Consider the following 13035-nt stretch of genomic DNA (forward strand, 5'->3'; position numbering starts at 1 on the left):
TATATATTATATAAACATGTAAATGCGTAAATGCACAATTCCAGAGTCCTCAACTCGGAAACAAAAGCAAACGATCCAAGTGCACCGGATTCAGATTCGATTAAAATGGGTAACGTGCGAACACGAGGGCCGCCACAACGGCCAGCAAAAAGAGCGACAGAGTCAGTTAAACAAGGGGGAAGGCCAGGGTGGGAAGATTATAACAATCGGCCCGCGCTAGCCCCAAACACAAAAGAGCAACAGACAAGAGCATGATGGTCCCACCCGTGTGACCGCGCGCACAGCGACCAGGCCGGAAAGGTGTCACAATATGAAACACAACAAAAGAAACGACACAAGGGGAGAACAGCCTAATCTTCCCCGGCGTCCATTTCACCGGGCTTGACGTTCAACACCAAATCATGCTCGCGATCGCAGCCCAAATAGGAGTCGCACATGAGGTAAAGCTTGAGCTTGTGGGTACCCGGGGCCGGGGCCTCAAACTGCAATGCGGCCTGAGCCTCATACTGGAGCGGCACGCGCTTGATAGCCAAGAGCCTAAAAAGCAGGAGGAGGAAAACAAGGGTGAGCCCAGACAAAACTGTAAACTTGCAAAAGCCGACACAGGATCAAAAGGAAGACACTACATACTTGTTAGCGGTGGTGTCACCAATGACAACCCACCAAGCCTCGTCCTTGCGCTGGGGATAAAAGGGTGCAAAGACGGGACCAACGGGCGGTCGTGACTTCTTTGCCGACTCATCGCCTTCGTCATCCGAGTCCTCGCCGTCGTCACGCGTGAGCGCCACAGTAACCGTCACTGGCTCGCCCTCACGCACGTCGTCCTCGTCGTCCACTTCATGCGCCACTTCCACGTCGGGATAGCGATTGCAATACTGAATCACATCAACCAGACGCTGCCCGTCCATCTGCAACACGGCGTTGCGCTCGTCATCCTCGAGGTCGGTCAGGTCGAGAATCGACTCCACCTCCTTGGCTGCCGCGCGCTTCAGTGCCGCCGTGTCCATGTGCGGTACCTGCTTCAGCAGCGGGTCAGAAGCCCAAGTGGCCTGAACGATCATCTGGGACAGCTCCATCGCCGCCAAGGCCGGTTCGAGCCACAAGCTCGACGAGAGCACGTCCACGCACGCAGCCACAAAACGCAGAACCATGCGCAAAACCTGCTCCTGATCCGATTGCAGCTCGGGCGGCAATTGGATGCGCGAAAAGTGCGCTTGCAGCAACAGATTCACCTTCACATGGGGATCGGTGTACAGCGCGTCCGGCTTTTGCTTCATGGGCAGACGCTGGGCCAGCTGCTTGAGCAGACGGTCCTCGCGCTGGCGCACGGGAATCACCTCAAACTCGGTGGCCGAGGAAATGATTTCCAACAGACCCTTGAATTTGGTCTTCTCTGACAGGCTGCGGCTAAACAGTTCAATCGTGGTGTAGTTGATGTAGTAGTACGCCGCAATCATACCCAGGTTGAGGGGTGAAACGTCCTCCTCATCTTCATCCATAGCAATGCACTTGGATTCTTCCAACTCTGAAAGTGTCGTCTCAACCAGCTCCGACAAATGGTCCGACAAATGACGATTCGTCACACCATGCAGGTTGTAGTAGTTGGGGTTCTGCGTCAGTCGACGGTACAAAAAGGTGTAGGTGAGGTAGTCGATCGCATCCTGCGGATTGTCAATGGTCTTGGTCACGATCTCAGCATTAAAGTGGTCGTGCAAGGCATGATCCAGGTGGGACTCCACCGGCAGGGGCTCGTTCAAGAACTTGGTAAACACGGCCTTCTTCGAGGTCTGACACATGAGGACGCAAACACCACTTTCATCGACACCAGGACGGCTGGCCAAACCCATCATCTGCAAGACATCCGTAATCGGGTAGTCCACAAAACGGTGCTCCTTGCCATCGAAGAACTGGGTGTCTTGAATGATGACAAGACGAGCGGCCATATTCAAGCCCCACGCCATGTCCCGCGAGACGACGACGACCTGAATGGCCCCTGCCTGGAACAGCTGGCGAACGATGGAGCGGTCCGATTCGTGAACGCCCTCGTGGTAGTAGGCCACACCATTGGTCAAGGTCTCAGCCAAGGCAGGGTCCTTGATCTTTTCCAAATACGGCTGAAGGTCCGTCATGTTGCAATGCAAAAACTGTCCTCCCGCATTCTGGGACGCGGCCTGGGTGAAAATGTCAAGTGCGGCAATGTGGGCTTGCTTGCGCGACGGCACAAACACCAACACGGGCTTGTTGAGCGCGTGGCGGTGAATGGAAGCGTAGGTGGGGCGCGCCATGGCCATGCTGCGGCTGTTCGCGTCGGCAGCATTAAAGCCCTGCAGTTCGAGCTCCAAGGGCACGGGCCGAACATTGGGGTGGAAGTTGAAAACGTTAGAGGAGGTGATGCCCAACCAGGCCGCCATCTCCTTGGCATTAGCCACTGGTGATGCAAGGCAGACAATGCGGACTGGCTTCTCAAGCTGAATGCTCATGTAGCGCATGCGCGAACTGACAATCTCCAAAACGGGGCCCTTATCCCCACCCAAAAGGTGCGCCTCATCGACAATGTACAAGTTGACGGCCTGAACATGGCGGCGTTGCTTCCAGCGACGCGAGATGACGTCCCATTGTTCGGCCGTAGCCACAATGAGATCACCTCGCCCCACCAACTTGAGATCGGCGCTGGAATCACCAGTCAGGGAGACAACGGTCTTGCCCAGCTTGGCGCCAAACAGATCACGCCAAGCGGCCGCTGTCTGATCACAGATGGCCTGTGTGGCTGCGACGTAGACGGCCTTGCTGTCCGGACGCAACCCAAAGGCGCGCAACAGCGTGAGCTCAGCGCACACGGTCTTGCCACTGCCCGTGGGGGCACCCACAAACACGGATTCGTCCGACTCGAAGAGCGCTGAGAACGCTTGTGTCTGGATGGGGTTGAAGTATTTGAAGCGCGGCGCGTATAGACGCTGGAGCTGCTGATTCTTAAGCGCTGTAATAGGCAGGGGCTGCAGATCGAGCAGTTCAGTGTGGGGAGGAAACTTCTCGGGCAGAATCAGGTGGCGGAACGAAACAGGAAGTACTGTTTCGGAAGCCAGCCAGCTACATGTACGACCAGACATGGACATGTGTATGAGCAAAGCAGCAATAAGGACGGAGAAGAAAAAATAAAAAAATAAAAAAATCAGCAGCACAAAATCATCACCACATGATGTGGCAAACAAACACGCGCGCGAGCGCGTTATGTCTGCCGGTCAGAAAAGACCCTTGGCAATAGATGGTTGTTGAGTCAGACTCGCCCGAGCCAAAGGCATTGCCACATGAAAGTGGGCGGGTGGCTGGGGGTTCTCCTCACGGCCACAGGCGTCCAGCAACAGCCCATCAGCGAAAAGGACCAGATCACCGAGCAAACCACAGCATCAGGCCATGCATCTTGCGAGCTGACCGCCGAACATACACGATGTCCAAACGAACCAGCCCGTTGCAAGTAGCTGACCTGGCTGCGACCGCCCAACAACCTAGCTCCCCCTTTCAGACGACAGGCTGGTGATCGCACTGCCCGACGAGGTCCAGCCCCGGCCCTCAGACAGCTCGGGCATTATGTGTCATCATTTCAACAAAACCAACAAAGCCAAGCTTGGCCATCAACGAAACCTCCACACTGAATAAAAACGACCAAAACTTTGAATAGCACAGCAACGACCCAGCAAGAACTCACCGGTCCGATACAATGCGGATAAAGTATTGAGGCGGCATGGGATCACCCACAGGCACGTAAAAGCTGAGATAATGATCGACCTCGAGGTAACGACGCTTCAAAGCAAAGTACTCAGAGTGCAAGATATTCTCCCCATCCACGTCCTAGTCACAGCAGCCAGAGAGACACGATCAAGAAAGGCGGGGCGAGGGCGTTTCGAACAACGCCAGACAGGCAGGCACGACACAAGATGGCACGTCGCAAAACGACACGGCAAAGGTGGTGACATCTCAGCTCTCATAATCCAGAAACGGCATTGACCGGGTATATTGGGCTGGCGGACATCTGAGGTTTGGAATCGACGCTTCGGGAAGGCCGACAATCATGCGCCGTTCTCGAAATGGGCCCCACCGGAAAAGGGGTGAAGCGATGTTGCCAAGGCAGACATCTCTCGAGATGACGCATGCATCAAACCATCCGTCGTCAGCCATCGTTCGTTTGCCCTCAGGCCAGAACCAGCCCACCCAGTCTCGTCGAGCAAAAGCTTTCATCATCAATGTCTCTTTCACAAGCCGCGCCATGTACAAAATTCAAATAGACAAAACAAGAGCAACCACACAGCCACAGGCCCAAAGACAAAAATAGAGAAGAAACAGGCAATACATTGGGCGTATGTCAAGATAGTACCAGCTGAACAAGAACTGACCTCCACGAAGATCCAGAAGGATTGTTGGTTGCCATGGATGGCATCGTCCCAGCGGAAATCTGCCGTGATAGTCAGCATGACCTTGAGCGTGTTGCGAGTCACGGGCTGCACACTGGCATTCAACTCGAGCTTGGGCAGCTGGTGGATGTAGCGATGCAGCGTCTTGCCAGCCTATGGAAATTGAGATGCGTGAGACAACGACAAAGGGGAGAGGAGCAATTGTTCATCTATCGCGTGCGAAACGGTTCTGGGTACGCACCGCTGGCTGGCGAATCAACTCGCCCAACGCATTTGGTGACAGTTCCATCAGCTGAGCCCAAGGCAGTTCCTTCTTCTCAAGTTTTTGGACAACGGCCTTGTTGAGCTTATCAAACTGACGCAGGGGTGACATACTCTGCCACTGCTGACGATCAACCATCTTGCAAAGATTGAGCATGCGATCCGTCAGCTGTGACCAACCACGGCGGAGAACAATCTCGAAGATTGCGCGCAGCAGGCGGCCCGCAGACTGGGTGATGTACACCATATCAGACATGAGCGCCAAGCCCTCAAGCTTGAGTTGCGAGATGTAAGCCTGTAGGAGCACGTTGACCTTGGCCGTCGGCTCTTCAATGCCTTCTTTGACGGGAATGGGCACCTTCTCCATGAGCGTTTGCAGTTCGAGCTTCTCCTCCTTGCGAACGCGAATCAGGCTGAACTCGCTTGAGCGGCTGAAAATGCGCAGCAATTCAATCTCGTTGATTGTGGGCTTCAACAAACTGTTGTAGGTCGCCATGGTACCGTGGGTGCAGTAGTAGTGCGAAGCGATGCGGCCGAGGTCAGTCGACTGGAAGGTGCCCGTCTTCTTCTCGTATTTGATCAGACCGGACTTGTCGAGCGTAAGGGCGGCTGTGTGCAGCAAATCTCGACGGAAACGTTCCAGTTTCTGTGCGCACGTACAAGCACAAGTCAGCCACAAAGGTGGTACGAGGAGAGGGGTTGCAGACAGGCCAGTCATCGCGCGTGGGTATGAGCAATAAGACAAACCGGATCGTTTTCCACGGCCTCACGAGGCACACCATACAGGATGGGGTTCCGAAGCATGCGAATGTACAGGTAGGTGAAGCTTAGCCAGGTAATGGCTTCGTCGAGGTTTTGCACGGTGCCTAGGAATGCCAACCCAGCGCGTGGATGGAAAACCAAAATGAGCTGTCGAGACTTGAGTGGTGGTAAAACCGAAGCTGAGAGCACGTTGCCATTGCTTCAGCAAACTGGATTATTGTGTCAACATTAAGCGTGTCACGATGCGCACGCCGTTCTTTCTGTCTTGACAAAAAGGACTCATCAAGAGCCATGGCGGTGCATATCCCTTCCCGTGTCTCATTTCGGTGTCACCAGAACGTTGAATGGGTACCCGAAAGAATGACAGTGGTCGTGCCAAAATGACGATGCGTACCAGCAACAATTTCGGCGTTCAAGTTGTCGGCCAAATGCTTGACGTATTGGCTCTCAACGGGCAACTGCTCGTTCAGAAGCGAAAGATAGTACTGTAGCTCTGTCTGAGAGGTAATGAGGATGCCCTCACCAAAGCGATCGTATTGCGGGCGACCCGCACGACCCAGCATCTGGAACGGTTAAAGAGAAGGGAGCGACCAGGACAGGGTGTGCCATGAGACAACTTACTATTCACAACTCCAGGGATAAAGGAAAATATCATCAAACAGCACGACTCAAAAGACTTGACCCTACAGGAGAGAAGGCTCACCTGCAACACGTCGAGGGGGCTGAGTTCAGTCCAACCACCGGCTTCAGGAGAGTACACTTGTGTGCCCTTGATGATGACGGTATGTGCGGGCAAGTTGACACCCCAAGCCAAGGTGGCCGTGGACACAAGGACTTGGATGTGGCCATCGGCAAACAAGTCCTCAACAAGGGTGCGGTCCTTGCGATTCATGCCAGCGTGATGGCAAGCAAAGCCGTATGGGAGGAGGTCCTTGAGGTCCTTGTTCTTAGTATCCTCTTCCGTGGTACGACGCAGGATCTCGACCGAAGCAGAGTCCTCGCGCATGAAGGCACCCAGCGTGTCCTTTTCCATGCACATGTCGCGGATCGTTTGTGCAGTCTTTGCCGTATCCTTGCGAGAGTGAGTGAAGATGAGGATTTGATTCTTGCCAGCACTGAGCATGACTTTGTCATAGACAATCTCATTCATGAGCTGAAAACGTTTGATGGCCTTGCGCTCGGTGATACCAATGTACTGCTGCTGCAGAGGACAAGGGCGATAGCTGCCATCAAAGAAGAAGAGGCCCTTGCTGGGATCGACCCGCAGGAGGGTGGCCACGTCCTCGTAGTTTGGCAGAGTCGCAGAGAGGCCAACCAGACGCAGGCGTTCGCCACCCTGCTCAACCTGACGAAGGTGGCGCGCAATAATACTTTCCAACACCGCACCACGGCTGTCATGCAGCAGATGAATTTCATCAATGATGACCAGACCCACGATGCCCTCAAAGCCACCCTTTCGCGTGATAACGTCCCACTTCTCGGGGGTGCAGACCAGAAGGTTGGTATTGTAGATCTGGTCCCGAGTGAGGCTTTGATCACCGGTGAGCTCCTCGACACGCAAACCATACGGCTCGAGGCGCTTACGGAAGCTACCGGTCATTTCCGCCACGAGGGACTTCATGGGCGCAATGTAGATAATCTTAAAGGATTCAAGGTCGACCGAGTCGTCCTCACGCACGTGCTTGCCAATCTCGCGCAGCACAGTCAGCATGGCCACGTTTGTTTTACCAGCACCAGTTGGGGCACAAAGCAGCAGATTCTCGTCGCTGCCAAAGGCGCATGGAAAGAGACGGCTCTGCACACGATTGAGGGCCTTAAAGCCGAGAAAGCCTTTTTGAGCCCAACTGGGCAGGGAATCAATCTGAACGTCCTTCTCATTATCACCGCGGGGCTTGGATTTAGCCGCCGGTACGGAAACTTCTTCGTAGCCCTTGAATTGGGTACGGGTGGAGCCAGGCGGCAGGACCACCTTTTTGTTGGACATGAGATGACCAGCTTGTTGAAAGGCAATTTCTTCAAGATTGAGGACCTGTGTCGGTTTACGCTCCATGTCCACGTCCAGCACGTCAAGTGGGGCATCCAGTTTCTCCTGGCGCTGAGCCTCACGACGGGCCTTCGCCTCTGCTGCCTTATCCACCGACTGGCCTTCACGCAGTTCCTTGAGGATGGGGGCCAGATCAGGGTCTTGTGCCATAGTGGCGTCGATGGCCTTGCGCTCCTGATCGGATTTGGCGCGGGCACGGAGGGTACAGTAAAGGATGACATTGCGGTTCTTGCGACAGAGCTTGACAAACTCAAACTTGTCAAAGCCAAGGACGGTGACAAGGCTGTTCTCACACTCGCGGTCATCCTTGGCCTCTTGCAGAACCTTCAAAGTTTCGTCGGCCAAAGACTGCGACTCCTCGGCGTCTTTGGTGTATTTACCGAGCTCACGCTGCAGCCAGTAAGCATCAACGTCGGCCGGGCGCACCAGATCGGCAGCGTTGGCCGCACCAATAGCGCCCAGGTTGGCCGAAACGGCCTGTGTATCGTCGGCTTCCTCGCCTTCCTCTTCATCTTCGTACTCGTCTTGGTCGCGGACCACATCGAGATCATCATCCATGGCATCAGCCTGTTCATCTTCATCTTCCTCGTCGCGATCAAAGATGAGGGCTACGCCAGCGTCGTCATCAAATTCCTCGCCGGCAGCAGCCTCCTCCTCTTCGTCCTGGAAGTCATCAATGCGGTTGCAGAGGGATACGAGACGAGTAAAGCCCTCCTCGCTCAACCTTTGCCCGAGCAGTGAGGACACCTCGCCGCGCTTTTCTTTTGTCTGATCATATGGAAAAGAAGGAGGAAGTCAAGGTTAGCAAAAGCATAGTCACATGGGCGTACGCGCCATCGGATATAGGGAACATCAACCCAAAAGGAGCAGGACGGTGATAATCATCCCCCCAAAATGGGTTCTGGGTTCTGAAACACACACACCTTCATCGATTCATCTTTGAGAAGAATGATAATCTCATCGGCAGCGCCCATGAGGATATCCTGGGGCTGGCTACCGAGGTAATCTGTGATAAAACTAAGAATCAGCTCGTAAACGTGCTGAGTTTCGGTGGTCTTGGGCCGGTACTTCAAGTTCATGTCCAGGGCGTCGGTGAGAACTGAAGCCGAGATTTTAGCTGACTTGGCAGCGCGGGCGGCCTTGTCGGCACGGCGTTTCTTGCGCTCTTCGAGGTCAGTGGGAGCAGCACGAGCAGCGCGATCGCCCATGCGCATGCTCGTGAGCTTACCCCGCAGGGTCTGGACTTCGCCGGTGGCCTCATCGCGCGCGCGGCGATCAATCAGTGACCGATCTGCTTGGAGTACCAAGTTGGCATTCTGCAAAAGCAGGTCAAGACAAGTGAGAGCTACGCGCACTCCATAGATGCCAGGGCAAAAGGAAAAAGAAAAAACAAAGGCCGCGAAATGGTATGGCAAGCCCACGGCCTGTTTATGGCAGCGTCATTACTGCCATATTTGAGCCGAGACCCCGGCGCACACCCTTGGCGCCCGCGCCTGGCCCAACGACCAACAACGTCGGAAGCAGCAAACGACTCAAAAGGTCAAACGAAAGAAAAGGGGAAAAAAAAACGGTTCTTGTCGTCAAACAGGTGTGACAGGAACATGGCAAGAGACGGCAAGAGCATGGGACGTGCAAGTTTGGCTCAACCCACAACAGCCAAACACCAAGGATTCTCATCTCCTCGGCACAGTCGCTCAGGAAAGAACGGGTCTGGATTGCGGCGGCAGGCTGCCGTTTGTGGCTGGCTCAGTGACTTACCGCATGGTACTCGTACTGCGACTGTTGTAGTCGCTTCTCAGCCATCGTGGTGGTCAACCTCGGTGGATGGAAAGTATCACGTTGAACTGGCGTGTTGGAGTTTATGGCCATCATGTCGCTGATATTTTTGATAAGTTTGCTCCGCGTCTGACAAGGGTTGATGATTTTCACTGCTTTCGCGATTTTGAGTCAGGGGCACGTGATGACTTTTTTTTTTTTTTTTGCAGAGATGTTTGGCTTCACGAACATGATGATGATGTCCCCTCTGTGACGAACTGATTTGGCAGGTGAGTTGTTCTCAGGAGTCTGAATTGACGTTGAAAAGTCTGGAAAGGGCGGGGAGGGGAGGAAGAAGAAAGAGACCGTTGCAACATGAAACCGAGAGAGAAGGCCGTGTCAAAAGCTGACCGACATCGCCCAGCCACAAGTGTGGTGTACCACCTCTTCTTATCGATAACAACCCGGCTTATCGACTTGGGGATGAAACTAACTCTAAAAAGCGTTAACAGAAAGCCACTCGTGCAGGACTGCAATAACACCATCGATATTCAGGAGAGAACGTGGCGAAGCTGAATACGCCACAAGAACATGACAAAGTAAACGAGCATCAAAGCCGCTGTGTCATTGATACGCAAAACACACGCACAAAAGCGACCAGCGGAGGCGACCCTTTCTGCAACTCGTGTTGGCAAGAAAGGGCACGGGGCTTGAAACTTCAAACCCCAAAAGCAACTGGTGTCGACACATCCGACCGGGCATGACCAGACCATGGCCACATAGTTATATTGAAAGGCGATTCCAATAAGACGTGCCTACTTGAAACGATTCAACAGCACCTCTGGGCAAGCAACACCACACATCATATCAGTAAGGTCAGATCAATGCCCGATCTAGACTTGAGATGAAGGTTGACGAGTAAATGAATACCATCTGGGTCAGGCGTGCAGAAACTTACGTTTTTGCAACAGTCGATACGACAGGCGAGGAAGGGCCTTCACCACCGCGATGCTACGACACCGAGTGCACTTTTCAGGCGTATCGAAGCGATACTCGGTTGTACCACAAGCAAAGCGATTGGTGCAAGGCCGGCGCAGCGTTTTCAGAACTACATGAATGGTCAGGAACCAAGCTCACGTGAGTCGTGATGATGAGGTATCGACAGATTGACCGGTTTGAGAAAGCCGGTGAGACGGAGGCACCTACACTCAATGAGGTGGGCAAGGTCCAGCTCTCGATCATTCGAGAGTGCAAAAGGCTCAGTGTTCTCGGACAGCTTGGATATGTCATTGTAGAGGCCTGAATAGCACACGGCGCACAAGCCCGTCTCCCCGCGGGGGCGGCCTGGACCAGCGCAAATGGGACATTGCAACTTGGGTCGCTTGGAGACCTCCCCGCCTATCCAGTCATCCCATGACAAAGAGAGGATGGTGTTAGTACAGTGGACTCTGCAGTCCGGGCGCTTGCAGCCTCGAACCAACGGAAGCTGACCTGATTTGTGATGGACCGAGGAGGAGGAGGAGGTCGATGAGGGATGTCGGGTCTGTGATTGCGTCGAACGCGACTTGTGCCGAGGCGTGGCTGTTTTTGCAGATGAAGTTGCAGTGCTCGCATCAGCTTGCAAGGTCGCAGTCTACCAATCCAAAATACCAAAAGTCAGCATGATGAGCATGGACAAGGCGTGTGATGCTCTGGCCCCATAAGAACTTGGGAGCTCAACGTGATGGTGGCGAAATGTGATGTGGTGGCAGTGTCCATCACGTAAGTGCGAAATGTGATGTGGTGGCAGTGTCCAATAGTGTGACAAATGGCACAGAACATTATCTTAAAAGTGTGATGCATTTACACTAATGCAAACTTCCGACAAAAGCGTACTCTTCTGAAGGCATCTGATCATGAAGCACAAACTGACCGTTGCAGGAAGATTGGATTGCAATGGTTCCATGCCGCGCAAGCCCAGAGCCTATGAAGCGCACCAACAGATGAGAACAGATGCTCTGAGAGTGCTCAGGCGTCTTTAACATGGCATCACTCGCACTCTGTCTCAGCAGGGTTCCCAATCAGACGTTCACACATGTAATCGTATTCCAACTTGGAGCGCACTCAGCGACTCCCAGACCCATGGTAACAAGCAGAGTGCTGGTAAGAGCGGTGTACGTGCTGTCTGACCATACCTGCCAGGCAAGCGTCGGGCCGAAACGTTCAAGTTCCAGGCTGAGATAGTAGCAGTAGAGAGCAGCCGAACGAAACTGCTCCAATCCCACGTCCTGACGGGTGGCAAATCGCTTCATGACGGTCTGTGCTAGCTCCGGTGTCCAAACGGTAGCGTCCAAGGACCAAGCGCGTTGATCAACCACCGCCTCGTTCTCGCCAGTAGCAATCACAAAGTCTAATTGCGTCGTCGGGGGACGCAGCGGGGGCTTGCCATGGGTCGCTTGCAGGACGTGATGGGCCAAGCTGGCTAGACCAGAATCGGCAAGTGCAAGTGTAGTAACCGGCTGGGCCGCGAGTAGGCCCCCAGAGCTCATGTGAAGGGTACCACCAGAGGGCACAAAGCCCCGAACACCGCCTGCGGGGCTTTTCTGGTGGACGGGGCCCTGGCTGGTGGCTGGGAGGCTGGAAGCCGTTGTCACAGCGGCAGTGGGCAAAGTGCGCATGGATACGCCCCGATCGGCAACCTGCAAGGGTGGTGACAAGGTGGAGCGGCGGCGCGACGAAGAGCGGCGGCGGCGCGAAGGCTCGGTATCACCATCCTTATTGAGCCCATGGCGACCTTGGGCTGCCACTTTGGCCGAGCGCTGCGCTTTGCTGACGCTCGTGCGCTTGGGGTGGGGTGGTGAAGGGATGGGTGGTTCCGCGCGATTTGAAATGGGGAGTGCAGCTTCTTCGGCGATCAGTTCGCGCAGTTCCATATCTGAACTGTCATCATCGTTGTCATAATCCATGGTTCTGTCGGCCCAAAGATGTTCCCGAGCGCTAAGGGACGCAGCTGGAGCGTGCTCTACGCTGTAGCGGGGAAGGGGTTTCATGAGGTTGCAGAATGAGAGACTGCTAGCTGTGTAGACCAGTGGTAGCCTTGCGGTGCAGGCGTGTCAGAGCTCGATCGACAAAACACACGAGCAAAGAAAGGGAGCGAGTGGGGAGTCCAGGCAGGTCAATGGTCACAGAGCCCACAGCGCATGCAAATCACAGGCTATCTGTGTGCTGCACAGTGTCAGGTCGGCTGCAAACGAAAGCAGATCAAAACGTCCATGACGGACCTTACCTTGAGAGCGCAAAGACCTTGGGAGGGCACTAGTCACAAAGGTTGCTGGAACTGCTGGGATGTGCCTACGCGAGCAAGTAGGGGCAGAGAAGGATCTTCCCGATGGAAGGCTAGCAAGTGGTGGGTAGTTGGAAAATCAAGCGTGACGGAATCGGCAAGAGGTGTGAGGGTGGGGCGAGTTGGAAAGGCAGGCAGGTCGAGATGCGGAGAAGACAAGACCGTTGAGAATCTAACCTTGTGTGAGAGGATTCTGACCAGGCTCGTGGAAAGGTGGCAATCGTCTCGTAGATGCCAAAGGGTAGGCTTAGCGGCTCAGCATGCAAGTTGCGGAGCTTGAGCCGCCGAGCCCCAGGCGCTGAAGACCAAGGTCGTGGAACGAGCGCGATAACAGATGTCTGCTGACCGCGACCAAAAGCGTTTTAGCTGAGCTGCTCGACACCGGTACCCTGGGAATGACATTTGCCGATAGCGACGATGAGCAAGACATGGGTGCCCGAGTTGCAACAAAAAGGCCAGGGGCGGTGTGGAACTGGTGTCGGAGC

The 13035-nt window shown here is 54.4% G+C and overlaps 2 protein-coding genes across 2 annotated transcripts; both read right to left on the bottom strand.

Moving 5' to 3' along the window:
* Nucleotides 1–84: 84 nt before the first annotated feature.
* MONBRDRAFT_36978 (uncharacterized protein) lies at nucleotides 85–9276 on the bottom strand (the record flags this gene model as incomplete). Its single annotated transcript, XM_001745632.1, has 11 exons — nucleotides 85–537; nucleotides 631–745; nucleotides 776–3087; nucleotides 3704–3846; nucleotides 4389–4559; nucleotides 4648–5313; nucleotides 5415–5533; nucleotides 5824–5992; nucleotides 6133–8241; nucleotides 8397–8789; nucleotides 9232–9276. The coding sequence occupies 11 exons, from the start codon at nucleotides 9274–9276 to the stop codon at nucleotides 351–353; spliced, it is 6429 nt and encodes a 2142-aa protein (XP_001745684.1). The 3' UTR covers nucleotides 85–350.
* Nucleotides 9277–9525: 249 nt separating this feature from the next.
* On the bottom strand, nucleotides 9526–12173 carry MONBRDRAFT_32322 (uncharacterized protein; the record flags this gene model as incomplete). Its single annotated transcript, XM_001745633.1, has 6 exons — nucleotides 9526–10161; nucleotides 10187–10336; nucleotides 10435–10626; nucleotides 10720–10861; nucleotides 11141–11191; nucleotides 11403–12173. 6 exons carry the CDS (start codon nucleotides 12171–12173, stop codon nucleotides 10091–10093), a joined length of 1377 nt encoding a protein of 458 aa, XP_001745685.1. The 3' UTR covers nucleotides 9526–10090.
* Nucleotides 12174–13035: the final 862 nt, after the last annotated feature.

The sequence above is a fragment of the Monosiga brevicollis genome, genomic scaffold (assembly GCF_000002865.3).
Source record: "Monosiga brevicollis MX1 MONBRscaffold_9 genomic scaffold, whole genome shotgun sequence".
Taxonomy (NCBI): domain Eukaryota; class Choanoflagellata; order Craspedida; family Salpingoecidae; genus Monosiga; species Monosiga brevicollis.